The following is a 26,129-nucleotide window of genomic DNA, read 5'->3' as shown; positions in this document are numbered from 1 at the left end:
TTCACCAAAAACCTCATACTAATATAGTTCGAAAACTCTTATAAACTAGGTAACTATTTCTTATCTACCCGATGCGGGACTTAAGACGTATATCCAACACAAAATTCATATGTTTCCAAATGTAGCCATTAGTTTGTTGAACCATTATTTTTGCATCAACATTTGCATCTCAAAAGAACCAAAAAGGAAAAATATGCAAGTGTATTAAAGGAAAACAAAAAAAATTTAGACGTTTGATGATTGGAATGAGCTAATAAACCAAAGCTTGTTCACGTGTAGTTTTATGAAATTTATTTACAATCACACGTTATTCATAATTTCATCCCTATATTTGTTTGACTGTAACTTTGTGAATTATGGAATATCCAAGTAGAATATTTAAAATAATTCGAAGATCCACGTGAGAGCACGGGCCTTGGCCTTCTCTAGTTCTTTATCACATATTCACATGAAAGAGCATCATATATTGATATACGGGGGGCCCAATCCTCTCCAAAAGGAGAAAAAAACTCTAACAGATAAACAAAAATTATTAAAAGAGACAATTTAATTTTGATATAAAAGTAGACCCTAGTCACTAAATGAATAAAATTAGTCATCAAAAGAAATTAACTTAGTCATTGTTGGGCTATTTTTATTTTTTACTTATCATTACCTAAATTTAATTTAAAAGTAAACAGTCTCTTACAAGACAAATTCAACAGACACATCACTGTTTATATATAATATTTTCTTGTTCAGGGGATATATATAGTCAACTCATCGCGTGCTTTAAATGGGAAGATTATGATTATTAATCTACATAAGAACTTTTCATAATATATAGTGTCTTTCATTGAGAGTCTTTCTCCTACGACAAATGAGTGAGATTATACTTATGGCTAATGTATTTAATTTCTTATTGTCTTTACCTTCTTTATCTCTCACTAAACATCTCGAGGTTTACTTATTTATGAAAAGAACGTCTTGAAGTTTTGATTTAGATAACTTGCAATCAAAAGCAAGTCAAAGTGATAAGCAACTTGTTTAAAGTTTTTTTTACGTTTTCATGATTAAAAATACTAAATCCAACGAAGTATAGATTCATATTTTCACATAAAATATAATCATGCATTTGGATGGCATATATATGATTTTAATTAACAACATAGTTCAACTATTAATGGTAAATATAGAGAGGAAATAATAGTCTGAAAAAACGGTGGAATAAATACTTAGTGTGATGGAGAGAGATTAATCTTAATTGAGAGATGAAGAGTTCTGTTTGGAGACATTGCAACAGAAAATAAGAATTAAATAAGTACGACACGTGCCGAGTCAGTAGGCCTAAAACAGGATAAAAAGTTGTGACAAGCAGATCTTGAAGAAGCCATCCTATGTACAATATCAACCTATCTCAAGCTTCTTCTTTTCCCCTTCTTTTTTTTAAAAGGACCCCTCCCTTTATTTTTACTAGCTAGTTAAAAGTAAACGGGAAGATATGCAAATCAACCAACAGTACTTGTACATATTTTTTGTTCTCTCAATAGCATCAAGAATTTTATGCTCCAAAACACATATTTTTGCACACGTTACATATTTTGCTCAAATTTGCAAACACATATGAAAGAGTACACTTAAAAATCTCCTAAGTCCTAAAAGTATAATGGAGACTTTGTTCATTTGAGAATTATGTTCATATACTGCCCAAAATCCACACCACGCTTCATATGCAATTTCGATCCAACATCATGCTCGTACGGGGCAAAACTCACGACGTGCCATGTTCTCCCAACCCATACACAACTCTAGTAAGAAAACAAGAAATTCTCATCACTCAAAAGACTAAATCAATTATCAAGAAAGATTTGAAACTTAAAGTCAACATAAAATCGATTTTATGATAAATTACTATAATTCCACTTAACACATGTAATTGTCAGGTTAATTATAATAAAATGGACTATAATCATGCATCAACTAATGACAATTAGCAGCTGAGTGACTAACGTGATGAATTTCAACACAAAGACTCCACAAAGAAAGGAAGAAAGACAAATCTATGACCTCACTCTACTACACTTAACACCAGTCACACTCAAAATACAAATTGCCTTTTTAAAACATTTTTTATTTTGTTGTTTTTTGTGAAAGGAATCATTTTTGTTTTGTTTTGTTTTGCAATCTATCGTTCATTTTTTCTGGTTTAATTTTGATTTTCACAATAATAAAAAAATTCACAAAAAAAAAAATTCCACCAAAAAAAAAAATTGATAATTTTTCCAGAATTCAAGGCTCAGAATCTTGGAATTTGGATCCCTTCTCTTTCTCTCTCCTCTCCATTCGCTAATTATTAGCAGCCCCACCGCAAGAGATATTTTTTTGCTCTACACAAAATTTGGAAATTCAGTGTTTTTTTTAGTTCAAGAAACAATATCTTCAGTTATGTGGAAATCCAGATTTTGCCTTTTTAGTTCTGTCATTGTATTTGTATAATTTGCTCAAAATCCTGCATTTTTTCATAGCTACTGTATAAAGGTGGGAACTTTACTGGGGTTTTGATCCAAGAAAAGGTGATTAAGTAAGTAGCACTTTTATTTTGTGTGTGTTATTATTAAATTCTTATTTTAGTAGATTTTATTATCTTGGTCTTCACTTTAACTGTGCATTTTTTTAGTGAATTAGTCAATATTCTGATTCTTTCAGTACTTTGTAAACTGGGGTCTATTGGGTTTTCTGCCTTTTTCCAAGTGACTAAGATTTTGGGTAAAAGTTGAACTCTTTTTGCTCATGTAATTTGTTTATTTTTATTGGGTTTTGAAGTTTTTTCCTATTTTCCTGTCATCTGGGTAATTTTCTTTGTTGTATTCAATTTTAGTTGTATATGTTTTAGAGTTTGCTTAATTTCCCAAATTATTGCTGTCTTATGCTAATTTTGTGCTGATGTTTTAGAATGTTAATCTGAATTTGAGTTTAATTCCAGAGATTTCAGTTGCATCCAATTGTAAGTTGTTTGGAACTTTGACAATCTTCATTTTGTTCATGCTAGATTATTGGTAGTAAAGCTGAAGCTCACTCATTTTGGGAGAAATGGTGGGTTTGGGATTGTTTTCCAGTGAAACTGCAATAAAATCAGTGAGTGTTAGTTTCAGAATACCATATTTTACTCAATGGGGTCAGAGCCTTCTTGTGTGTGGGTCAGTTCCATCACTTGGTTCATGGAATGTGAGAAGGGGTCTACAATTGAGTCCTGTGAATGAAGGTAGCGATCTCATATGGCGTGGGAGCATTGATGTTTCAAGTGGGTTTGAATGTGAATATAGTTACTATGTGGTGGATGATGATAAGAATGTACTTAGGTCGGAAATGGGGAAGAAGCGGAAACTTTTGTTGCCAGATAGTATACAGGATGGTGAAATTGTGGAATTTCATGATCTTTGGCAGGTAATTTAAGTTCTTTGTATTTATATCTGAATGCTTCGGAACCTACGTTTCTAACTTTTAACCTCTTCCCCCACCAAATATATGAGCAATTACCACTAAACATTACATGAGGCTTGGCTTTCGGATATTTCTATTATTGCCTTCTATCATGGTTGGATGACGATAAGTCAATCTTTGTGATAATGCTGTCTTGCGGCATTTTAAGGTGATAAACTACATGAACTAATCCATATTGAAGAGAGAAAGAAACAATGTGCAAGAAAACTTGGACATAAGTTGCTCTTTCACTAGCAATTTTGAAGGACATCCACAATTAGTTCAAAATTGCAGGAATGATTTAGGGTCACAAACTTAAAGACCACATGAGCATGTAAACAAGAGAAAGGAAATACATTAGTGCCCCCATTTAGACCCGTAGAGTGGGCCCTACTTAGTGGTTTTTCCCTACAGAGTTCATATGCAAGATATGGTCTGGGTTTACGTATTTTGTACTTCTATACTACTCTTTAATCCTGACGTTAATCCGACAAGTCGAGTGATGATGAGTCAAAATTACCGACAACGTATCTGCTCACTAGTTCTGTTACCTACTAAAAGTCATACCATCAGTTAGTCATCTGCCTAACTTGACACTATTGTTGAGGATTTGATGCTATTTGACAATCTTAACAGCTAATTAGTGGACACTGGACAGTGGTGCATACTAGAAGATGTTTTGGTTTTTATTACCCTTAAACTAATTATTATTTTGCATGATATTCGACTTCCAGACTGGTTCAGATGCTCTACCTTTCACTAGTGCATTTAAAGATGTCATCTTCCGTAATACTTCAAGCTTGATCGTTGAGAGACCCCTTGGCGTCCTGCAAAATAAATTAGGTCTTGACGGTAATTTTCTTGCTTCTGAACTTTGCTTTGTCATTTCTTTTTGGTCTCCAATTTGGGATTTATTAATTGATTTAGATGGTTGGTTCTCTTGAACAGATCTAGTGCTCGTACATTTCAAGATTTGCTGTCCTAATATAGATGAAGGGACATCTGTGAGTCCTTTTTTTTTTTCTTATATAGTTAAATATGGTTATTTTCTTGACCATATTATTCTCAATTTTCTTTCCCATTTTAGTTGCAACATGCATTGAATCTTGTTTCTTCTAATTTTTGCAGGTTTATGTGATTGGTAGTCCTCAAAAGCTGGGGCAGTGGAAGACTGAGGGTGGTCTTAAGCTCAGTTATGCTGGTGACTCGATTTGGCAGGCGGATTGTGTGATGGGAAAAGAAGATTTTCCTATAAAATATCCTTTTGAAGTTCCTAGAAGAGGTAGCCTGAGGACCTTGCCGATTATGGTCTGGCTACCTCATTCCTTATTGGTGATTTCTTTATAAAGATTCATTGTTTCTTACCCGAATTTCGATTTATTTCAATTCCTTAGCTATTATCTCACATACAGATATGGGAAATATGACAATGCTGGACATTTTGCTATTGAGATAGGGTCGAATAGAGAGCTTTCAGTGGAAACACTGTGTAACCAAGCAAGATATGTCTTTCTCTCAGACGGGATGCTGCGGGTAAGCTCTTTTTAATGGAACGTTGAGTCTTTTAGACATCACGTCAATCTTTTTTAATATAGCTTTGTTGGCTTGTAATGTCAGGAAATGCCATGGCGGGGTTCTGGCATGGCAATCCCTATGTTTTCAGTTCGATCAGAAGATGATATCGGAGTTGGGGAGTTTCTTGATCTGAAGTTACTTGTTGACTGGGCTGTCGCCTCAGGTTTCCATTTAGTTCAACTATTACCAATCAATGACACCTCTGTACATAAAATGTGGTGGGATTCATACCCTTACAGGTTAGGCTTGATATCCTGGAATTGTCAATTGATTAGTCATTTATGCTATTTTTCCATGTTATCTAGAATTTTTTCATGGACAAAAAACAAATTCATGTCAAAAATCACTTCTTGAGTGGGTAATTTTGACTCTGATTTGCATAATGCATTTTCTCTTTTTATAGAATTAGAAATGCTAGCCAACAAGGTTTAGGGGGCTGTTTTCTTTGTCTCTTTTCCTATTATGTGTGTGTGTGTGTGTGTGTATATATCGGGTTACCACCACTTTTAGAAGCCTCTCTCATCTAATACTTCTTATCAGTAAAAGTGATTCCTTTCTCCATCTTCTTGCAGCTCTCTCTCTGTATTTGCATTGCATCCCTTGTATCTGAGAATTCAGGCGCTTTCAGAGAATATTCCTGAAGAAATTAAGGTGCCCCAAACCTGTCACTCTTTGTTTCATACAATGAATTCTCCCTTGAATCTAGTGAATGCTTCCTAGTCCCATTTTGTTATCGAGTAATTTTTCATAGTCTGTTCGGTTGTTCTGATTCCTGCAGCAAGAGATTGTGAAGGCAAAAGAAACACTGGATTTAAAGGTACTCTCTTATTACTTTATTCGATAATGTAACTTGCTGAAAAATTTAAGTGTGGTCACTGATCAGGAGCTTTCTCTTTCACGGCGTTTAAATCCATTTTATATATCTGTGTGAGGTACCGAGGTTGTGCTTAAGTGGAGAATAGCTTGCTGGAATTAAGGTTGATATGGCCCAATGGCCCAGTGCAAGATCTTGAAATTTTTATTCTGTATGTGTTTGTGTGTGTGTGTGTGTGTGTGTTTGTGAGTGTGAAAGTGAGAGAGAGAGAGAGAGAGAGAGAGGAGGGGGGGGGGGGGGGGGGGACCTTGGGACCTTCCCTTTCATATGTAGTACTTCATATGGGAAGGAGTATATTGCTAAGCTATTTGGTAGAAAGAAAAAAATCTCCTACAATGTTCATTATATAGCATTAGTGGGATACATATTGGGCTGTGATTTTTAATTAGGTATGAAACTATGTATAAGCCTTACCAATGCAACTATCTCAGGTGAACACTTGGCAAACAAGCTCTCCCCCCCAAGCCCCTCCCGCCACATTCCCTAGATGAGAATTGATCCAGGTAGAACTCCCTGGCTGATGAGATGTGCCCAAAACTGGGTACTTCCTGATTTTACAAAATATACAACTATCTATGAGTGATATAGCCTTAGTGCGATAAATACTGGGCTGCCTTCATTGTACTATCTTCAACATGTTCTTTTGTGTTGCATCTTCACTGCTGTATAGTCTTGCAAAACAATGCGAATGCAATAAAAGTTCCTCAAATGGACGTGGGAACACAAAGTTATGCTTAAAAAACAAAACAAATCCTAAAGAGAAACCAGTCCGGACCCAGTTTTCTCCCAAATAAGCCAACAGCTAGACTAAATGACTTTTTATGTTCTATATGGATCTGTTATGTGTTTTCTTGCTGAGACCTTATGGATTCTTCTCTTTAAAGGATGCCTTTTGTCTTTTTAGTAGATATGCAGTTGAATAGGCATGCAAATACTCAGCTGTTTACGATGGGTCTGCTAGATATAATCTTGTGTATGCCAAAGATTCTAATTAATAATGACAAAGAAAATAAGTGCACAAATGCTTTTTTTTTTTTTTATGGCTCTGCAGGATGTTGATTATGAGGCCACAATGTCCACCAAACTTTCTATTGCTAAGAAGATTTTCTCGCTGGAAAAGGATCTGATACTTAAATCCAGCTCCTTCCAGGAGTTCTTTTCTGAGAATGAGGTTCTTCGAGGCACCCTTTAGATACTTATTGAAATGATATTTTTATTCTCTAGTTTTGGATTTTGGGTCATGCCATCTAACCCACTTTTTTATGATGAAAAGGAGTGGCTGAAACCTTATGCAGCCTTCTGTTTTCTGCGGGATTTCTTTGACACCTCGAATCATAGTCAGTGGGGCCGTTTTTCCCATTTTTCTGAAGAGAAGGTAAACAAGTTGCTTTCTGATTGTTTGTTTCTATTACAACCTTTAAACAAGATGCTGGCTTGTAGGGCATGTATGCAGAGTGATGGAGAGGCCTGTTTACACTTTTAATTAAAGCTACTATCTGATTGTGAGTAGTATATTAACAGAAGGTTTCTGCTTCTGCAGCTTGAGAAACTTGTCTCAGAAGACAGTCCCCACTACAGCATCATTTGCTTCCACTATTACATACAATATCATTTGCATGTACAAGTGAGTAGAGTGAACTTTATTCCAAGAGTATGTTATTAGCTGAAATTTGGGTCTTGCTTTCTCATGAAAGGACGTAATTGCAGCTATCAGAGGCTGCTGAATATGCAAGGAAAAAAGGAGTGGTGTTGAAGGGAGACCTCCCAATTGGTGTAGACAGGAACAGTGTTGATACTTGGGTCTATCCAAACTTGTTTCGGATGAACACATCAACTGGAGCACCACCTGATTATTTTGATAAAAATGGGCAGAATTGGGGTTTTCCGACTTATAATTGGGAGGAAATGTCAAAAGACAACTATGGATGGTGGCGTGGTCGTTTGACTCAGGTTTGAGAGACTTCACTGTATTATTACTGTACTCATTAGCTTCTCCAACTATGTGTGGATTTTATGTTAAATCAGATGTTCTCTGTTTTATTTCCCTTGTCTTAGATGGCGAAGTATTTCACAGCTTATAGAATCGATCATATATTGGGCTTCTTTAGAATTTGGGAACTTCCAGAGCATTCTCTGACTGGTTTAGTTGGAAAGTTCAGACCATCAATCCCCTTAAGCCAGGTAACAGATTTTCTGACAAATAGATATTTTTTGTCTATTGGAAGTTGAAATAACATTGGACTGTTTTCTCTTTGCCTTTTCATATAGAGAATGTTGATTGGGAGGACCACATTTTTTAGAAAAGTTCTTTTTCTATTTTTTTTGCTTGGTTTGTAAAGAGTGGATAATAGAATTTCAAATGGTGGAAAAATAGTTCTGCCAAGGGTGGAAAACGTTTTACTTCTCAAAGGAAGGAATGTCATATATTCCTCTCTGTTCTTCACCTTTCTCTTTCCTTTCTCCCATCCATCCTACACCTTCCAAGTTCATTTTTTCTTTTCTCACTTTTCGTGCAAGGAACCAAACGATGGAAGTCTATACCACGTGAAGTACAAGATTGATTGATGTAGGGGACTTGATTGAGGAAATCCAAGTATGTGTCCAAGAGTCCCAATTGAAATTTCAAAGCACCTTCAAGAAGAAACCGCAATTCAATGAGAAAGTTTAGGGTATGGATCATATTTTGGGAAATGTGGTCGAAAAGCCAAGAAGGGGAGCAAATATCAACGTAAAAACGGCCGAATAAGGCATTCACAACTATCAAAGATCGTCTCGTCCGACCGGTCGGGTGGATTTTGCCCGGTCGGGCGGTCGTCAGGTGTTATTTTTCCTTCGTCGCGCCTGGCCGGGCGCTTTTCAGCAGTTCTTCATTCGCCTCGCCCGACCGCCCGGGCGGATTTCGCCCGGTCGGGCCCGCATGTAAAGATGGCCTGGCAGCTTAACTTTTCTGAAAATGCGCCAAGTAAAGTTCGCCCGACCGGCCCGGGCAGATTTCGCCCGGTCGGGCGCGGGAGCAATTCTCTCGGATTACTTCAGCCTCTGATTTTTAACTAAGTGAAACTCGCCCGACCAGCCGGGGCAGATGTCGTCCGGTCGGGCGGTTACCAGGTTTTTGGGCTCTCAACGCGTCATGACTTCCCGTCTCTTGCAGTGGTTCCAAAGAGTAAGAAATGCAGCGAAATATGTTTGTTCCTACAATAATCAGTCTGAAAGCACAAACACACTACAAGACATACATTAGTACTAAAAAGGGCTCCGAAGAACGCAATTAATACCAATAATTCATGGGGAACGGGGGTAAAATTCTATATAAAATAGACACATCAAACTCCCTCAAGCTAGACTTTTGCTTGTCCCTAAGCAAAACATGTCTGAAAATCAACAGTTCAAGGCATCAATAGTGGTTTCATCCCATCATAAAATTCTTAAAATGACAATAGATCGAATCCAAACACACCACAAATCATAATCGGTAAGGTTCGACAAAAAATACCAATCAGGGATAAGAATCAAGAGAGGCCACTAAATATTCTCTGCAAATCAATGAGAAGGATCTCACCAGGGGACTCGCCACTCATTTGTAAAGCACTCTCCAAGCAGTTAAAATGACTGCTTCTTTCCATCCCCAGTACCCGTCCCTACTCTCATACTCGTGTGTTTGAAGGGTGATATATGGCGCTCAATTGCTCCACTTCACCAAGTTAGTCCATAGGCTTGTATCATCTCTCCACATCAGGTAGTTATACACGCAAACAAATCATATGACTCGATTAAGGTTGTAATGGGGTTTGGGTGGTAGGTGTGGCAAATATTTGGGAATGTGGTGCTTAAGGTAGTGAAGTATTACTACAACTTTTGTACGAAACATCCCACGCAATATATAAATTGCAACACAACTATAACCATTTTTCTTTCATTTTATCTCCTTTATCTTTTCACATAACCCAAGTAATGACTTCCCATATGACATAATTCACAATGAGATCTCTTTCTCTTAGAATTTTTTTTTTTTTCAAATTGATATTCATATTTTGCTCTTGGAAACCTTACTTGTCTTGTTTTTAGGAGTTCTCTACTTTAGCTACTAGCTAATGAGGATAGAGAAGAATTTCTTTTGCACATGTAGTTAATCATAATTGTTCTCTTTCTTGCTATCTTTGCATTCATACCAACAACCAATTTCATAATCCACAAGTTAGTCAACCAAAAATTCCTAAATACTAAACTACCAATGGTAAAGAGGCGTATTTTTGGGGAAATGAGGAGCTCATAATGTGGTTGTCAAAAGAAACAGGCTCAGCTCAGAGTGGTTAACTAGGGGAAATGAATGCAAGGAAGGTTGTTTGGTCTTTTGGTGCAAATTCCTACGTGAGTCATATTGTTCAAACATTGTATAGCTAATGCATCAATGGAGAGAAAACACAAGTTCTAGCATCCCTCATGAAGTGGGCATACACACAAGAAAGGCATAATGTTAAGGCACAGAAGCTCACAGTTAAGCCTAAACATGCTTGCAGGACATATAGAGTGCCACAATTTTGATTCTTATCATAGATCTAAGTACAGTTATGCCATGCCTTGGTGATCAATCATTGTTTCGTGCCTATCAACAATCCAAAATCAAAACAGCATTATGATAATATGGGGCACACGGAAACAACTAGTCAACCTTGACTTTGATTTTTCTCTTCTTTTTTTTTTTCAGATTTTTTTTTTTTTTTTTTTTTTTTTAAGCTTCACACATCACACAAACACTGAAAACAAAGCAAACAACGAAAAAATGAAAGAAAAGAAAAAGAAAGAAAGGAAAAATAATAATAAAAAAAAACACACAAGACACACAAAAGAAAAACTATGCTAAACTAAACTACGAAAGCTGTAAACTACCTAAAGAGTGATAGAAAATACCATATGTACGGTGGAAATCCTCCCCCAAGCTGAACTTGGCAATGTCCGCATTGCAACAAGAAGAAGGAAAGGAACACGGCCTTCAGTCGGCCATAGAATCATGAGCACCATCAGCGGTCTCATCAGCATGCATGCTGAGTACCGGTGCCTGCGCCACTCCCTCCAGCACCGCCATAGGCGGGGTTCCATGTATACCAACTGGGATGGGGACCAGCCGGAGCGATCGTACCAAGCGTGCAATAATCATCATAGATAGGAAACATAGCAAGGCGCTGGTCATCGTAGATGGTGTCGACACGGCGCTCTAGGCGCTCTAGAGCTTGAGTGTTGGCAGTCATATTCAGTTCCATACGCTGCAGAACACTCAGCATCCCCTCAAAGTCAGTAGTGGGGGGAGGGGGTTGGGTAGAGGATGAGGGTATGGAAGAAGAGGAGGGCATGAAGGGGGCGGGCTCTCGCCTACGATATACATGTGGAGGCTCAGGAACGGGACCAGTCTCAGGTGGGTGGGCCGCATCTCCAATAGGAAGGAGATAGGTAGGTGGAGCGTGGGCATCCTCTATAAGCGGCTGGGCTAAGGTGGGGTTGGGAAGAAGTATAGATTGCTTAGTGGCAATCATCCACCTATAATGCCGACCACTAGGGACAATGTACCGGGCGCATAAGAAGTGGTCAAGGTCAAGGTAAGAAGGCCCCGGAACAACATTGGCCCGAATCTCAACATGGCCGAAATGACACGCGATGTGGGTGACTAGTCCCCCAATGACAATAGGTACGAAGGAACGGACACTGCCGTCCTCCTCAAAAGTGGGGTAAGTCGTAGAAATCTTATGTAGATGATGCATACGCAAGATCAAACGGCATAGTCATGGTGACGGGCCACAGATAAGTGCCAAGAGCACTTAGTTCCTCAGTTCTAGAGGTGTTGGGTTCCCACCTTCCAAAAATAGTACTCCCCAAGAATTTCAGAAGAAAGCGAATGCTAGGATTATGCATAGATTTGATTTGTAGGTGTTGACAGTTTGGTGGTCTAACACCAGTGAGGGCTTCCCAAAGTTGGCCTAGCAGAAATGTTTTTGGTTTCTCCCTTTCCCCCCTAACGGTCATACCAAATAGTTGTGCAAATTGGCGAAGGGCCAGTCTCCTATCCACATTGGGAAGGCGAAAATACATGACATGATCATTTTGAGAGTGTTTTCGAATATCTAAGGAACTTAGAAATTCTAGGGTGAGGTCCGCATAGGTGCCATGGTACATGGTGAGGTATTGTTCTATTCCCATTCCAACAAATAATGTGCGGGTAATTTCAGCAATACCCAAAACATGCAAGAGGTCACGATGAACAAATCGGGTAGGGGCAATCATACGATGATTAAGTTTTTGAAAACGCACCTTTTGAGCCTCATCCTTGAAAAGTACATGAGAGGAAGAAGATGAAGTTGGATGGGGAGTTTGAAAGAGAGTGGAAGAAAATTACCCGATTTGTTCTTTTCGCCTTTTGAGCCTCATGTACTTTTCAAGGATGAGGTTCAAAAGGTGCGTTTTAAAAAACTTAAGCATCGTATGATTGCCCCTACCCGATTTGTTCATCGTGACCTCTTGCATGTTTTGGGTATTGCTGAAATTACCCGCACATTATTTGTTGGAATGGGAATAGAACAATTCCTCACCATGTACCATGGACACCTATGCGGACCTCACCCTAGAATTTCTAAGTTCCTTAGATATTCGAAAACACTCTCAAAATGACCATGTCATGTATTTTCGCCTTCCAATGTGGATAGGAGACTGACCCTTCGCCAATTTGCACAACTATTTGGTATGACCGTTAGGGGGAAAGGAAGAAACCAGAAACATTTCTCTAGGCCAACTTTGGGAAGCCCTCACTGGTGTTAGACCACCAAACTGTCAACACTACAAATCAATCTGTGCATAATCCTAGCATTCGTTTCTTCTGAAATTCTTGGGGAGTACTTTTTTGGAGGTGGGAACCCAACACCTCTAGGACTGAGGAACTAAGTGCTCTTGGCACTTATCTGTGGCCCGTCACCATGCTATGCAGTTTGATCTTCGTATGCATTCATCTGCATAAGATTTCTACGACTTACCGCACTTTTGAGGAGGACGGCAGTGTCCGTTCCTCCGTACCTATTGTCATTGGGGGACTAGTCACCCACATCGCGTGTCATTTCGGCCATGTTGAGATTCGGGCCAATGCTGTTCCGGGGCCTTCTTACCTTGACCTTGACCACTTCTTATGCGCCCGGTACATTGTCCCTAGTGGTCGGAATTATAGGTGGATGATTGCCACTAAGCAATCTATACTTCTTCCCAACCCCACCTTAGCCCAGCCGCTTATAGAGGATGCCTACGCTCCACCTACCTATCTCCTTCCTGTTGGAGATGCGGCCCACCCACCTGAGACTGGTCCCGTTCCTGAGCCTCCACATGTAACCGTAGGCGAGACCGCCCCCTTCATGCCCTCCTCTTCTTCATACCCTCCTCCTCACCAACCCCCTCCCCCACTGCTGACTTTGAGGGGATTGAGTGTTCTGCAGCGTATGGAACTGAATATGACTGCCAACACTCAAGCTCTAGAGCGCCTAGAGCGCCGTAGACACCATCTACGATGACCAGCGCCTTGCTATTTCCTATTATGATGATTATTGCAGGCTTGGTACGATCGCTCCAGGCGGTCCCCACCCAGTTGGTATACATGGAACCCCGCCTATGGGTGCTGGAGGGAGTGGCGCAGGCACCGGTACTCAGGATGCTGCTGATGAGACCTGATTCTCTGATTCTATGGCCGACTGAGGCCGTGTTCCTTCCTTCTCCTTGTTGCAATGCGGACATTGCCAAGTTCAGCTTGGGGGAGGTTTCACTGTACATATGGTATCTTCTATCACTTCTTAGGTAGTTTACAGCTTTTGTAGTTCAGTTTAGCATATGTTTTTTTTTGTGTTTGTGTGTTTTTTTTTTTTTTTTTTCTTTCTTTCTTTTTTTCTTTCTTTTTTCTTGTTTGTTTGTTTCATGTTTGTTGTGATGTGTGAAGCTTAAAAAAAAAAAAAAAAGAAAAAAAAAAAAGAGAAAAATCAAAGTCAAGGTTGAATAGTTGTTTCCCTGTGCCCCATGCTATCATAATGCTGTTTTGACTTTGGATTGTTGATGGACACGAAACAATGATTGATCACCAAGGCATGGCATAACTGTACTTAGATCTATGATAAGAATCAAGATTGTGGCACTCTATATGTCCTGCAAGCATGTTTAGGCTTAACTGTGAGCTTCTGTGCCTTAACGTATGCCTTTCTTGTGTGTATGCCCACTTCATGAGGGATGCTAGAACTTGTGTTTTCTCTCCATTGATGCATTAGCTATACAATGTTTGAACAAAAAAATGATTATGACTCACGTAGGAATTTGCACCAAAAGACCAAACAACCTTCCTTGCATTCATTTCCCCTAGTTAACCACTCTGAGCTGAGCCTGTTTCTTTTGACAACCACATTATGAGCTCCTCATTTTCCAAAAATACGCTCTTTACCATTGGTAGTGAAGTATTTAGGAATTTTTGGTTGATAACTTGTGGATTATGAAATTGGTTGTTGGTATGAATGAAAAGATTGCAAGAAAGAGAACAATCATGATTAACTACATGTGCAAAAGAAATTCTTCTCTATCCTCATTAGCTAGTAGCTAAAGTAGAGAACTCCTAAAAACAAGACAAGTAAGTTTCCAAGAGCAATTATGAAAATCAAATTGAAAAAAAAAAAAAAATTCTAAGAGAAGAGATCTCATTTGAATTATGTCATATTGGAAGTCATTACTTGGGTTATGAAAAGATAAAGGAGTGAGATGAAAGAAAAATGGGTATAGTTGTGTTGCAATTTATATTTGTGTGGGATGTTTCGTTCAAAAGTTGTAGTAATACTTCACTACCTTAAGCACCACATTCCCAAATATTTGCCACACCTACCACCTAACCCCATTACAACCTTAATTGAGTCATATGATTTGTTTGCATGTATAACTACCTGATGTGGAGAGATGATACAAGCCTATGGACTAACTTGGTGAAGTGGAGCAATTGAGCGCCATATATCACCCTTCAAACACACGAGTTGAGAGTAGGGACGGGTACTGGGGATGGAAAGAAGCAGTCATTTTAACTGCTTGGAGAGTGCTTTACAAATGAGTGGTGAGTCCCCTTGTGAGATCCTTCTCATTGATTTGCAGCGCATATTTAGTGGCCTCTCTTGATTCTTATCCCTGATTGGTACTTTTTGTCGAACTTTATCGATTATGATTTGTGGTGTGTTTGGATTCGATCTATTGTCATTTCAAGAATTTTATGATGGGGTGAAACACTATTGATGCTTTGAACTGTTGATTTTCAGACAGGTTTTGCTTAGGGCAAGCAAAAGTCTAGCTTGGGGGAGTTTGATTGTCTATTTTATATAGAATTTTACCCCCTTCCCATGATTATTGGTATTAATTGCGCTCTTCGGAGCCCTTTTTAGTACTAATGTGTGTCTTGTAGTGTGTTGTGTTTTCAGACTGATTATTGTAGGAACAACATATTTTGGTGCATTTCCTAATCTTTGACCACTGCAAGAAGACGGAAGTCTGACGCGTTGAGAGCCAAAAACCGGTAACCGCCCGACCGGGCGACATCTGCCCCGGCTGGTCGGGCGAGTTTCACTTAGTAAAATCGAGCTGAAGTAATCCAGAAAATTGTCCCGCGCCCGACCGCGGCGAAATCGCCCGGCGGTCGGGCGAACTTTATGCGCATTTTCAGAAAGTTAAGCTGCCAGGCAACTTTACATGCGGGCCCGACCGGGCGAAATCCGCCCGGGCGGTCGGGCGAGGCGAATGAAGAATGCTGAAAGGCGCCCGGCCAGGCGCGACGAAGGAAATAACGCCTGACGACCGCCCGACCGGGCGAAATCCGCCCGACCGGTGGGCGAGACGATCTTTTGGCGTTTTTAGCGCGTGTTGCGCCGGATTTACGAGACATATAAATACTATTTTCTTAGAATTAAAACTACGCCTTTTTACTAGAGAATACATTTTATAACTTTTTAGAGAGCTTTTGAGTTTACTCCATTGTTAAACATTGATTACTACGCTTTGATTCCTTCAAGTAAAGACTAAGTTTTCTTAATCTCTTCTTTCCTTTCATTATTATCATGTCTTTTAATTTGTTCATTATTTGTTTTGTTATTTCAATTATGTGTGAGTAGTCATTAATCTAGGGTTAAGTAAACCCTAGCAATGATTTAATATGAATTCTTCCATTAATCCCAAGTTTATATGATCAATTGTTCTTGTTTGATTGGATTGTTCTTATGCTCATTATCATACTAGGGATAGGTGATTTTGATTTGACTCCGTATATCTTTTTCAATGGGAATTGAATCTAGATGGTTTTGTTGATCCAATCAATGGTATGAATATCTTCTATGGGAATAGTTAGATGGATTGCTAGGAATTTAATTGTGATGCTATGCTTAATGCCTCTTTCTTGCATGATTCTATGGAATAGGTTTGATTGCTTGTTTAGAGTAGCCATTGGTACTCGGGAAGGTCTTTGGTATTATAGGGTGCATTACTCCTCTTGAATTCTTGATTATGTTATTTGGGATGGAAATTATTCATGTATTGGTCATGCTAGTGGTGATGCTTAATTCTAGATGTTTTAATTAATTGATATCTTGTGTGTTTCTAGTAATTGTCATAGTTTAATTAGTCTTATCAACACCTTTTCATCATGTTTGTCACTCGTTTAGTTAGATTGAGTCAAGATACTAGTGTTTGATACTGTTTGTCCCTGTGGATTCGACCGTACTTGCTCTGCTACATAGTTAGGAGGTTAGTTAGGAATTTACTTTTGATAGGTGCGCGACACGCCTACCAAATTTTGAATTGTGTTTTCCTTTTGGAAAATGTTCTTTTATGGCAATCATTTTCCGTTGAAAATGTTTATCGTCCAACCAAACGGAGCTTGAGCTTTGATCTTTGACTTTATAGTTTAATCCCATATGTCTGCTCTTCATTTATTGGACACTGGACATACCCCTATTTACTTGAATTGCATGTTGCAGCATCCTTGGGTCTGGTTAATAAGCGAATGATGTTTACTTTCAGGAAGAGCTTGAGAAAGAGGGGATATGGGACTTTGATCGGTTGAGTCGTCCATACATCCGACAAGAGTTTCTGCAGGTTTGAATTTCTGATTTGTCTTCTCTCGTCTTCTTTATGCAATACGTGACTTTGGATTGGTTATCCATGCCATGTGGGATGTATAGCTCCTTATCTTAGTATTATTTTCTTCTTTTAGGAGAAATTTGGCTCTTCTTGGACGATTATTGCAGCTCTTTTCCTAAATGAATGTGAGAAGGGGCATTACGAGGTATTCAAGTCAGAACCTTTTTTCAGTTCTAACTTTCCCCATCCCTCTGGCTGTCCAGGTGACAGTTGCAATTGAGCATACATATTATAATATTTTGTTTTAGTGAAAATAGTACCATTTCATCACATATCTAGGTTAAGCTGTTCATTAGAATCCGAGATATAAGGGAGCATACATATTATATTTTCTGTCACAAATTGGGCATTTGCTGTTGCAATTGAGTATTTTTTTTTTTTGATGGCGATGCTAGATTTTCCCCTTTTGCAGGTATACTATCTCAAGTCCTAGGATAAATAGTCCAATGCTTGCTGTGCCTGTTAACATAGTTTTTTTTTTTGTTCTTCTTTCCCCCAGTTTAAGGAAGATTGCAACACTGAGAAAAAGATAGCTTCGAAGCTCAAGGAATGCACAGGGAAATCATTGTTGTTTGGAAGTGAAGCCGAGCTCAGGCTCAATCTGTTTGATCTTTTGCGGGTAAAGCATGATGGTGAACCAAGTTTTTTTTTCCTATGTGTCTTTCTTCTGAGTGATTTCACCAATCTCATCTTTGAATATAATCTTACAGAATATAGTTCTGATCAGAGATCCAGAAGATGCTTGCAAATTTTATCCTCGTTTCAATCTCGAGGACACTACAAGTTTTAACGATCTAGATGATCACAGGTAGCTAATCCCTGCTTTTAGATATACAGGCTTTGCTAATGAAGGTCAACTAGCACAACCAGTTTGTGCTTTCTCTGAACTGGAGCTTTGAGCTATTCCGCTATCCTATTGTAAATAAGACTTTGGAGTAGTTGTTGAGCCGTAATTTGCAGTTTTTCGGTACAACCGAAATACATCAAACATAATTAGATGAAAGGGACCCAGGGTGCTGGGTGGTTTGTCTGAGTTATATATGCCTTTTCTGTTTCTCACTTTCTCAAAGCTTGAGAAGCTCAGTCACTAGATTCTCTTTGTAATAGTGTCGGTTCATTGAATAAACAATGCTCTCATAACCCAAGCAATTGTGGAACTTGTAAATGGCACAGATAGTAGAGAAAGCTTTTGCAAATGGATAACATGTTTCATGAGGATTTTTGGAGGAATATACCTTAGATAGGAGTATTATTTAAAGATTGATTTTCACCTTTTGGGAAGATTAAGAAGTATTAGTGTGAACTGCTCTTAGGCAGGGAGTGTTGAACCAGAAGTTAGTGCTTGAAACTATTGGAGATGTTTCTACTTGCTTTCCATCATGTCTATAGAAGTAGTAGTTTTCTTTACTGAAATTAATTGTACACATAACTTGATGAGGACTGCTTACACCTATTCTAACTCAAGCCTTATCTATTGGTACAGTAAAAATGTTATGAGAAGATTGTATTACGATTATTATTTCCATCGGCAAGAAAACCTTTGGCGTCAAAATGCTCTGAAGACTTTGCCAGTACTCTTAAATTCATCAGATATGCTGTCCTGTGGTGAAGATTTAGGGTTGATTCCTTCTTGTGTTCATCCTGTAAGTGGATTCCTATAAATCTTTCCTATTTCTTTTTGCATATACTAGAGTAGCCACCGTTATAATTAAGTACAATCTCTGCAGGTCATGCAAGAGCTTGGATTGATAGGTTTACGGATTCAGCGTATGCCAAATGAGTCAGATTTGGAGTTCGGCATTCCTTCCCAGTATGGCTATATGACAGTAAGTTGTCTATAAACTTTGCTCATTCATCATGAAGCTCTAACTGTGAACTTGGAGAGCCCAATTGATTGGAAATACAATATCACAAACTACACAGTACACAGTCTACACACCACCTTTACAGCTGAGTATGTGGTTTAAATATGAGACACTATAGGAATATAGGATTAACCTCCTACTTTCAGAAGGAACAGTTACACAGAGTGCCTTCAATATTAACCTGTGCAACATGTATAGCTATTATAGCTAAGTTAAATTTAAATTCTCAAATTCTATTTTCATATATATAATCTGTTTATATTAAGAAATTGAATTATGTGATTTATCAGAAACTACACAAACAATGAACTAGGTACCGTAGCCTATAGGGGACAGTGGACATCCCCTTTGCAATTACAGAGATACTGCTACAAACTTACCGATTCAGGCCCCATTATGTTGTGACTTATGAGCAATGCTATCTGGAGAATTATTCTCCACCGAACATTTGAGGTAAGGGGGATTTCGGTAAATTCACTTGATGTGGGCCCTACATAAATTCCTCCTCTATGTTCGGGGGATCAAAATTTCTCCATTTAGCCTTTTTGTTATGTAATGTACTTCTCTTTTCTCTGTCTTTTTAGTAAAAAATTGTTTGCTCATTATTTTTTGAGTGGGATGCTGTTTTACTATTCACAGTTTAGAACTTGAAATCAATGTGGTTAGTCAAAATTGTTCACTTCGATGTGGTTTATTCTTACATTCTAACTAGAGAACATGTTTCAAATGTCTAAGGTATGTGCTCCATCATGTCATGACTGCTCTACTATGCGTGCTTGGTGGGAAGAAGACGAAGAAAGGAGACGTCGATTTTTTAAGACCGTGGTGGGATCAAATAAGCTTCCGCCCAGTAAATGCATCCCAGAGATAGCTTATTTTATCATACGTCAGCATGTTGAATCCCCTTCAATGTGGGCTATTTTCCCTCTACAGGTACGCAAACCTTTCTCAGCAGCAACTTGCTATTGTGGCTGATGAGATATAGTATATACATATTATATCATTGACTAGAAGTTTTAACTTGTCATCTTACACCTTGTTTAGGATTTACTGGCCTTGAAGAACGAGTACACAGCTCGCCCTGCAACAGAGGAGACTATCAATGATCCCACTAATCCGAAACATTACTGGAGATTCCGTATGTTTGAGCACATATTTGTTGGTTTTTTCATTCTTTCTTTCTTCTTTTCCACCTGTTCTAGACCCGTCGAAGGCATAGATAACACATATTTCGTCAACAAGAGCAATGAGGGCCTGCTTATTGTTGCAAGTTTCGACTTTTCTGTGTTCTGTAAACTAACAAGTTTATGGAAACTAGGAAAAGTGGTTTCTTTTGTTTGCTGTTTTCGAAATTAAAATAATTTGTATAACTAATGTTAATTTCCTTATACTACACTTAAATTAATATCTCAAAACCAAAACCGAAAAATATCAACAATATTAGATTGGCCTAAATTTTATTCGCGAAGAACAAAGGTCCTGGACTTTGGAATTTGGCAGACTTCAATCTGATTTTATGCTATAGAAAAGAAAACCAAGTTGCTTTAAGTTTCTCTTTCAACTATCAACTCTCTGTGACCAAACATTGGTTTTCATCAACTTAAATCATTTTAATGATCACATTCACATATTATAAACTTTCAGGTTCCCATGTTACATTAGAGGCTTTGCTGAAGGACCAGGAGCTGAAGACCGCAATTAAGGATCTTGTGCGTGGCAGTGGGAGAGCGTATCCTCGTGATCATGAAGAAACATTGGCAGCTTCAGACCAACGGAATCAGTCGCCTGCGCTAACATCGACAAAGGTCCAGCCTAATGGTGGTGTCTCACAAAAGGAGACAATTGCAGTCTTATAAGAGGAAGTGAGGCAGTTTTGCCTTGAAAAGCCAGTGAAATTTCATTAGGTTCTTTTTTGCCCACTTAAAGCTCTGAGATACTGAGGAGAAATGAAAAACACAATCATGTAGTAATAATTTGTACTTCTGTAGACAATCTGTTTTCTTCAGCCGTGCTTTAAGAGGAAATTGAATAAATTTCTGTTGCTCTAATATATATAATCTGTTTCTTTTTAGTGGTTACACATTGATTTATCTGAAAACTTTGACCATAATTCTTAATATAGTTTTCAAAACATGATATGGTAGTATTTTTCAAATGTGTTTCAGAACATTAACTAATTACAACTTTATTGATATACACTATATTGATTGTCCAACGTGTATATCAAAAATCGTGAAAAAGCAAGTATCACTATTAGAAAAAAATGAAGGAAATATCCAACTTCGAATATTATGAGAAAAGGGAATTTGGTGCATTGGTATGAAAAATTCTAATAACATTTTAATATATTTACTGCTATGCCACGTGTGATTGTGATTATGGGCAATTCATAAAATATTTGATCACAATTCATAAATTTGAGACTTTATTTTTATCCGTGTGTTATTTTTATCCGTGTAATTGTGATATAGATCGTATTATTTTCAACTTTCAACTATGATAACAAAGTGATCTAAATAAACTATTATAGTATAATAAACGTGTGACGAGGTAACATTTATTGACAATATTTGAGTTGTGAATTGTGATTAATGACAAAGACTACAACCTAAATTAAGGACATTATCTACAAGACTACAACTAGGATATGACTTATGATCATATAGGCAAAAACAAACACTTTCCTCATAACAAACTTCTTCCTTTTTCTTTCCAAAAAGACAACTCTTTTACCTAAATTTACACACACAATTACTCCATATAAAAACAAAAGTTAACAAATCTTTGCTGTGTGATAGTGAAAATGTGCTTACCAAAATTGAAAAGAAGAAGGGCTTAAAATAGAAAGACAATTAACGATGACAGTTGCATAGAAATGAACATGTGGTGAAAAAATGGAGGAGAGAGAAAAAAATGGTGTTTTTTTTAGGGGTGAAGTTAGGAAGAAAAGATGAGAGGTGGGATAATTTGAAAAAAAAGGGATAGAAAAAGGGAAGAAGGGAAAAATTCCTTCTTTGTGCATATATGTTTTCAAGGAGGAGTATAAATCCTCTGAGAAGACTTATTTAAGCTTTAACCAATTTTATTGTCTCGCGCTCCCTTGGCCTGTTTTCGTCTACCTGAATGCCTTTCCCAGTGTTCAGGGTTTGTTTTCAATCTCTCTTTCTTGTTTTACATTGCGATACTAGTCTTATATGCACGCGATACTCTTACATGCACGCAATGCATGTGAATAATCTAAATTGTATCATTACATTATGTATGTTTGAATTAAATTTTATGTCTGGGTTATTTCTGATTTTCATGTTTAGTAAAAAGGATGAAATGGGTTTTTTTTTTCTTCTTTTTAGAATGTTTGAAATTTGAATGATGGGTTATTTGGTTGGCAAGAGAATTGAGATTGTGCTTTTTATGTATTTTCTTTTATAGATGGGATTTTGTTTATTTTTGTATGGGAATGAGATTAGGTTTTGTAAATGTTGCTTCTTTGATGAACTTGATTTCATGTTAGCATTTTGTTCATGTTGTTGGAGGAGTGAAATTAGAATTCTGGGTTTCTTTAATGTTCTTTGTTATGTTACCTCTATGTAGCAATAATTGCCAAATTGGGGATCTTTATTCTTTTACTATTTTTAGAAAATTAGGGATTTGGAATTATGGGTTTTTCTTCCCCAATGTAATAGAGGGATTTTGGACTAGTTTGTCTAGAAATGAAATTGGAATTATGGAGATTAATGTGAGAATGATAGAAAGTTGGCTTTGGCTATGGATGCTTTCTTTATTTGATGTGAGTTTTTGTCATTTATTAACTTGGATTATGCATCTTAATCTGCTAATGTGACGATTGTGCTTCTCGACTAAGCTTTTTGAAGTGCAATTACATTGTGCTTGTTTCTCATTTACATGAAAGATTTGACTGTGACTCGAATTAAGTTAGTGTAATGTGAAAAGGGACATGTGAAAATAGATTTTTGTTTGCTTATTTTTACTGCTATGTCATACATGCATCCTGTTGTTAACTTGGGTTTTGAAATGCTCTTTGCCTTTGGAGTTTTAATCATTTTTTCAGTCTTTGAATTATATATATTGCAGAAGCTCTGACGAGATATGTACAGAGGAGCGAGGGACAAATACATAGGTATGTCGATAAAATCCTTCAAGTTTCCTTATTCAATTGTTGCCTTGACATTTTTTGTTCCATTAGATTGTCTAAGAACCATTAACCTTGGCTACTTATTCAAATTGTGTTGGGACTTTTTGTTTCTATCCATTTGAGTTAAAAGGAGATATATAAATGTTTTTCGAGTTGTTACTGTTATATTTATCTCAAAAGTGTGACTCTATATGTTAATTTCTAATTTTAAGAAAATAAAAGAACAGGGAATACACATAGAATAGTAGTGATGGTTCAATTTACATTTGTGATTAGATGATATTGGGCATATATGAATGTGTTCTATTGCAATCTGTGTGTTTGAAGATCAGTTAGATATGCATGGGTCCAGTGTATGATCATTATTGTACAATTAACTATCATGTACACATTTACTCATGGATGTTTTCTACTATTTGATCTCATAGGAGCATCCGATGGCTACTGTTCGTGGGAAAGCTAACTGCTGAAAAGAATTTTGAATTGTTTAGTCTTTCATCAACCTCAACTTCGGAAGGCTACTAAGAAGAAATTTGAATTGCTTACTTTATTAACCTCACTTCCAAAATGGCTGTAGTTGTTGACCAACATCCTGGAATTAAACCTCCTGCCCGATCTCAAAGATGTAGACTTCTATCCTTTACCCACCTTGACTTTTTCGCCTTTGAACCTAGCCCAACTGATTTGGCATATTCCTTGGGGAAAGCTGACCTTACTGCAAGTTTTCATCGAAGTTTATCCACTCCTTGCTTAACCTTAACAAGTAAGGTGGATGAAGAGTTCAATGAGAGCCGAAAGGTTGAACTCATTGGTGGTAAGGGTGTCTCTAAAGTGCGAGCACTTGTAGTGGAAGTTGCCATAGCCTTAGCCTCTGGTGTAGACCCCGTGCCTATCTCAAGTGGGCTTGGTGGGGCCTACTTCCTACATAACCGAAATGGAGACAATATTGCCGTGGCAAAGCCAATTGATGAGGAACCTTTAGCATTAAACAACCCAAAAGGTTTTACGGGAAGAATGCTTGGTCAACCTGGCTTAAAACGTTCTGTCCGAGTTGGTGAAACTGGCGTAAGAGAGCTGGCTGCTTATCTCCTTGATCATGATGGATTTGCTGGAGTATCTCCCACAGCACTTGTTAAATTTTCTCATGTTAAGTTTCATGTTAATGATTCATCTCCAATCTCATCTTCAAGACACAAGATCGCTTCTCTTCAGCGCTTTGTAGAACACGATTCTGATGCCGGGGACTTGAGCCCATCTGGCTTCTCTGTCTCTTCGGTTCACCGTATTGGGATCCTAGATATAAGACTCCTCAACATTGACCGACACTCCGGGAATATACTTGTCGGAAAGTACGAGTGTGATAAGCACTCTCTTGGTGCTGCTGAGCTCATTCCTATAGACCATGGCCTTTGTTTACCTGAGTGGTTGGATGATCCATATTTTGAGTGGCTCCATTGGCCTCAAGCATCGATCCCCTTTTCAGATGCTGAAATGGAGTACATATCTAATCTTAATCCATTTGAAGATGCCCAACTTTTGCGAACTCAGCTTCCCCGCCTTGGTGAGTCTTCCATCCGTGTTCTTGTAGTGTGCACCATCCTTTTAAAGAGGGCAGCCTGTGCAGGGCTTTGCCTTGGTGACATCGGTGAGATAATGACTCGTGATGGTCATGGTGGAGAAGAAACTATGAGTGTATTGGAGATCATTTGTGTTAGAGCTAAAGATGCTGTCTTTATGCTCACAAATGGCCTAGATTATGGAGTCATTGGAGGAGAAGCGAGACAAGAAAAGGATTTTTCAATGTTTCAGTTTGACGAGGAATGTAAAGAAGATGACCATAGAAGCATGTTTAATCCGTCTAAGGTCGTGCAAACCCGAGTAGGGAGGCCGCCTCTTGCTCCACAAGCTCATTCTGAAAGACTAGTTAATATTCTTTCTTCTGATGTTAAATTGGGCTCACACGTAGAGCGTGACTATCAAAGTAGTGTTGATTCTATAATGCACGAAACAAAACCTCATCACTTGGTTAAGAGTATTAGTTTTGCAGCACCGGGGAGGAAGAACGAAATCGAGGGCATTTCTTTTGGGGAAATGAACGAAATCGAGTGGGAATTCTTCCTCGAGATGTTTGAGAAGCTGCTACCAGAGGTGTTTGAGGAGCGAAAGAGCACCGGTATAACCCAAAGAGTAGGGTCAGCTTGATTCTTTCCAGAAGCTCCCAACTAACTTCATTTTTTTTATAAAAGTCTAGAAAAAAAAGCTAGTAACAAATCCAAAGCCAATAACTATGATTATTGATTAGGAATGATGCCCTTGTATTTGTTTGTATCATTAAACTGTAAACTAGCTATTACTAGAATGTAGATATAGTTTTAGGGTTTGAAAGGGAAAAGAGATCTGCCATATGTTGACATCCTACCCCTTTCTACCTTCTTCCCCATTCTTATAATTCCTTTTTAATCTTAAAGAGATCAAAAAGATGATGTGAAACTGTACAAGATGATGTGAAACTGTACAAGTATACATTTTGTAATGGAAAAGCAGCTTAATGTCTATATACTTCTACATAATAAGAGTTTTGCCTACCAAGTAGGTTTAAGTGCAGTTGGTAAGAGTTTCACCTTATAAATGTTATAATCCTAAGGTCAAATGTTCAGTTTTTATCAGTTTACATTCTTTCCTACTGCTTTCTACCACTTTTTTTTATCCTTAAGCTTCTTTTTTTTCCTAATTATTTGCCAATTTGTTTATATATGAAGATACATTATGTGATTCTTGTCAAAAACCTAATGATTAATAGGAAATATCATATGACATCTAACATGTGAACTGCAAAAATTCTATCGAATATCTAAATGTACCCAACCTAGCCACCAGCTAGATAGGGTGTCATTTAAATAGATCAAGCTGGAGACACTTTCCATGAAACGAAGATGGGCATATAAAAAATGATATGTTAGTTAACATTTGTTTAGTAGTTCCGTGCCATTCACACAAACACTAAAATCTTTTAAGGCGGAGATTCAAT

The 26,129-nt window shown here is 37.9% G+C and overlaps 2 protein-coding genes across 3 annotated transcripts; both read left to right on the top strand.

The window, feature by feature from the left end:
* Positions 1 to 2,153: 2,153 nt before the first annotated feature.
* On the top strand, positions 2,154 to 21,026 carry LOC104889559 (4-alpha-glucanotransferase DPE2). 2 transcript variants are annotated; one of them, XM_057393185.1, is made up of 23 exons: positions 2,157 to 2,560; positions 3,029 to 3,423; positions 4,194 to 4,311; positions 4,408 to 4,463; positions 4,588 to 4,718; positions 4,869 to 4,992; positions 5,077 to 5,273; positions 5,607 to 5,685; positions 5,813 to 5,851; positions 6,960 to 7,079; positions 7,182 to 7,283; positions 7,449 to 7,532; positions 7,616 to 7,858; positions 7,964 to 8,089; positions 16,964 to 17,038; positions 17,157 to 17,228; positions 17,583 to 17,702; positions 17,794 to 17,891; positions 18,567 to 18,726; positions 18,811 to 18,909; positions 19,684 to 19,881; positions 19,993 to 20,086; positions 20,593 to 21,026. In XM_057393185.1, exons 2-23 carry the CDS (start codon positions 3,070 to 3,072, stop codon positions 20,802 to 20,804), a joined length of 2,901 nt encoding a protein of 966 aa, XP_057249168.1. In that variant the 5' UTR covers positions 2,157 to 2,560; positions 3,029 to 3,069; the 3' UTR covers positions 20,805 to 21,026. The 2 variants fall into 2 exon arrangements, with proteins under 2 accessions (XP_057249169.1, XP_057249168.1); XM_057393186.1 differs by lacking the exon at positions 7,964 to 8,089 and having other exon boundaries at positions 2,154 to 2,560.
* Positions 21,027 to 21,599: 573 nt separating this feature from the next.
* Positions 21,600 to 25,705, top strand: LOC104889558 (phosphatidylinositol 4-kinase gamma 8). Its single transcript, XM_019248273.3, has 2 exons — positions 21,600 to 23,086; positions 23,530 to 25,705. The coding sequence occupies exon 2, from the start codon at positions 23,669 to 23,671 to the stop codon at positions 25,301 to 25,303; it is 1,635 nt and encodes a 544-aa protein (XP_019103818.1). The 5' UTR covers positions 21,600 to 23,086; positions 23,530 to 23,668; the 3' UTR covers positions 25,304 to 25,705.
* The last annotated feature ends 424 nt before the right edge of the window (positions 25,706 to 26,129 follow it).

This window comes from Beta vulgaris, chromosome 3 (assembly GCF_026745355.1).
Source record: "Beta vulgaris subsp. vulgaris cultivar EL10 chromosome 3, EL10.2, whole genome shotgun sequence".
Classification (NCBI taxonomy): Eukaryota; Viridiplantae; Streptophyta; class Magnoliopsida; order Caryophyllales; family Amaranthaceae; genus Beta; species Beta vulgaris.
This window is presented reverse-complemented; position numbering and strand designations above follow the sequence as displayed.

Coding starts and splice junctions, on each gene's coding strand:
- LOC104889558 (XM_019248273.3), top strand. CDS start 23,669: ATGGCTGTAGTTGTTGACCAACATCCTGGAATTAAACCTCCTGCCCGA.
- LOC104889559 (XM_057393185.1), top strand. CDS start 3,070: ATGGTGGGTTTGGGATTGTTTTCCAGTGAAACTGCAATAAAATCAGTG. Junction 5,852..6,959: donor AAGAAACACTGGATTTAAAG/GTACTCTCTTAT, acceptor ATGGCTCTGCAG/GATGTTGATTATGAGGCCAC. Junction 17,892..18,566: donor AACGATCTAGATGATCACAG/GTAGCTAATCCC, acceptor CTATTGGTACAG/TAAAAATGTTATGAGAAGAT.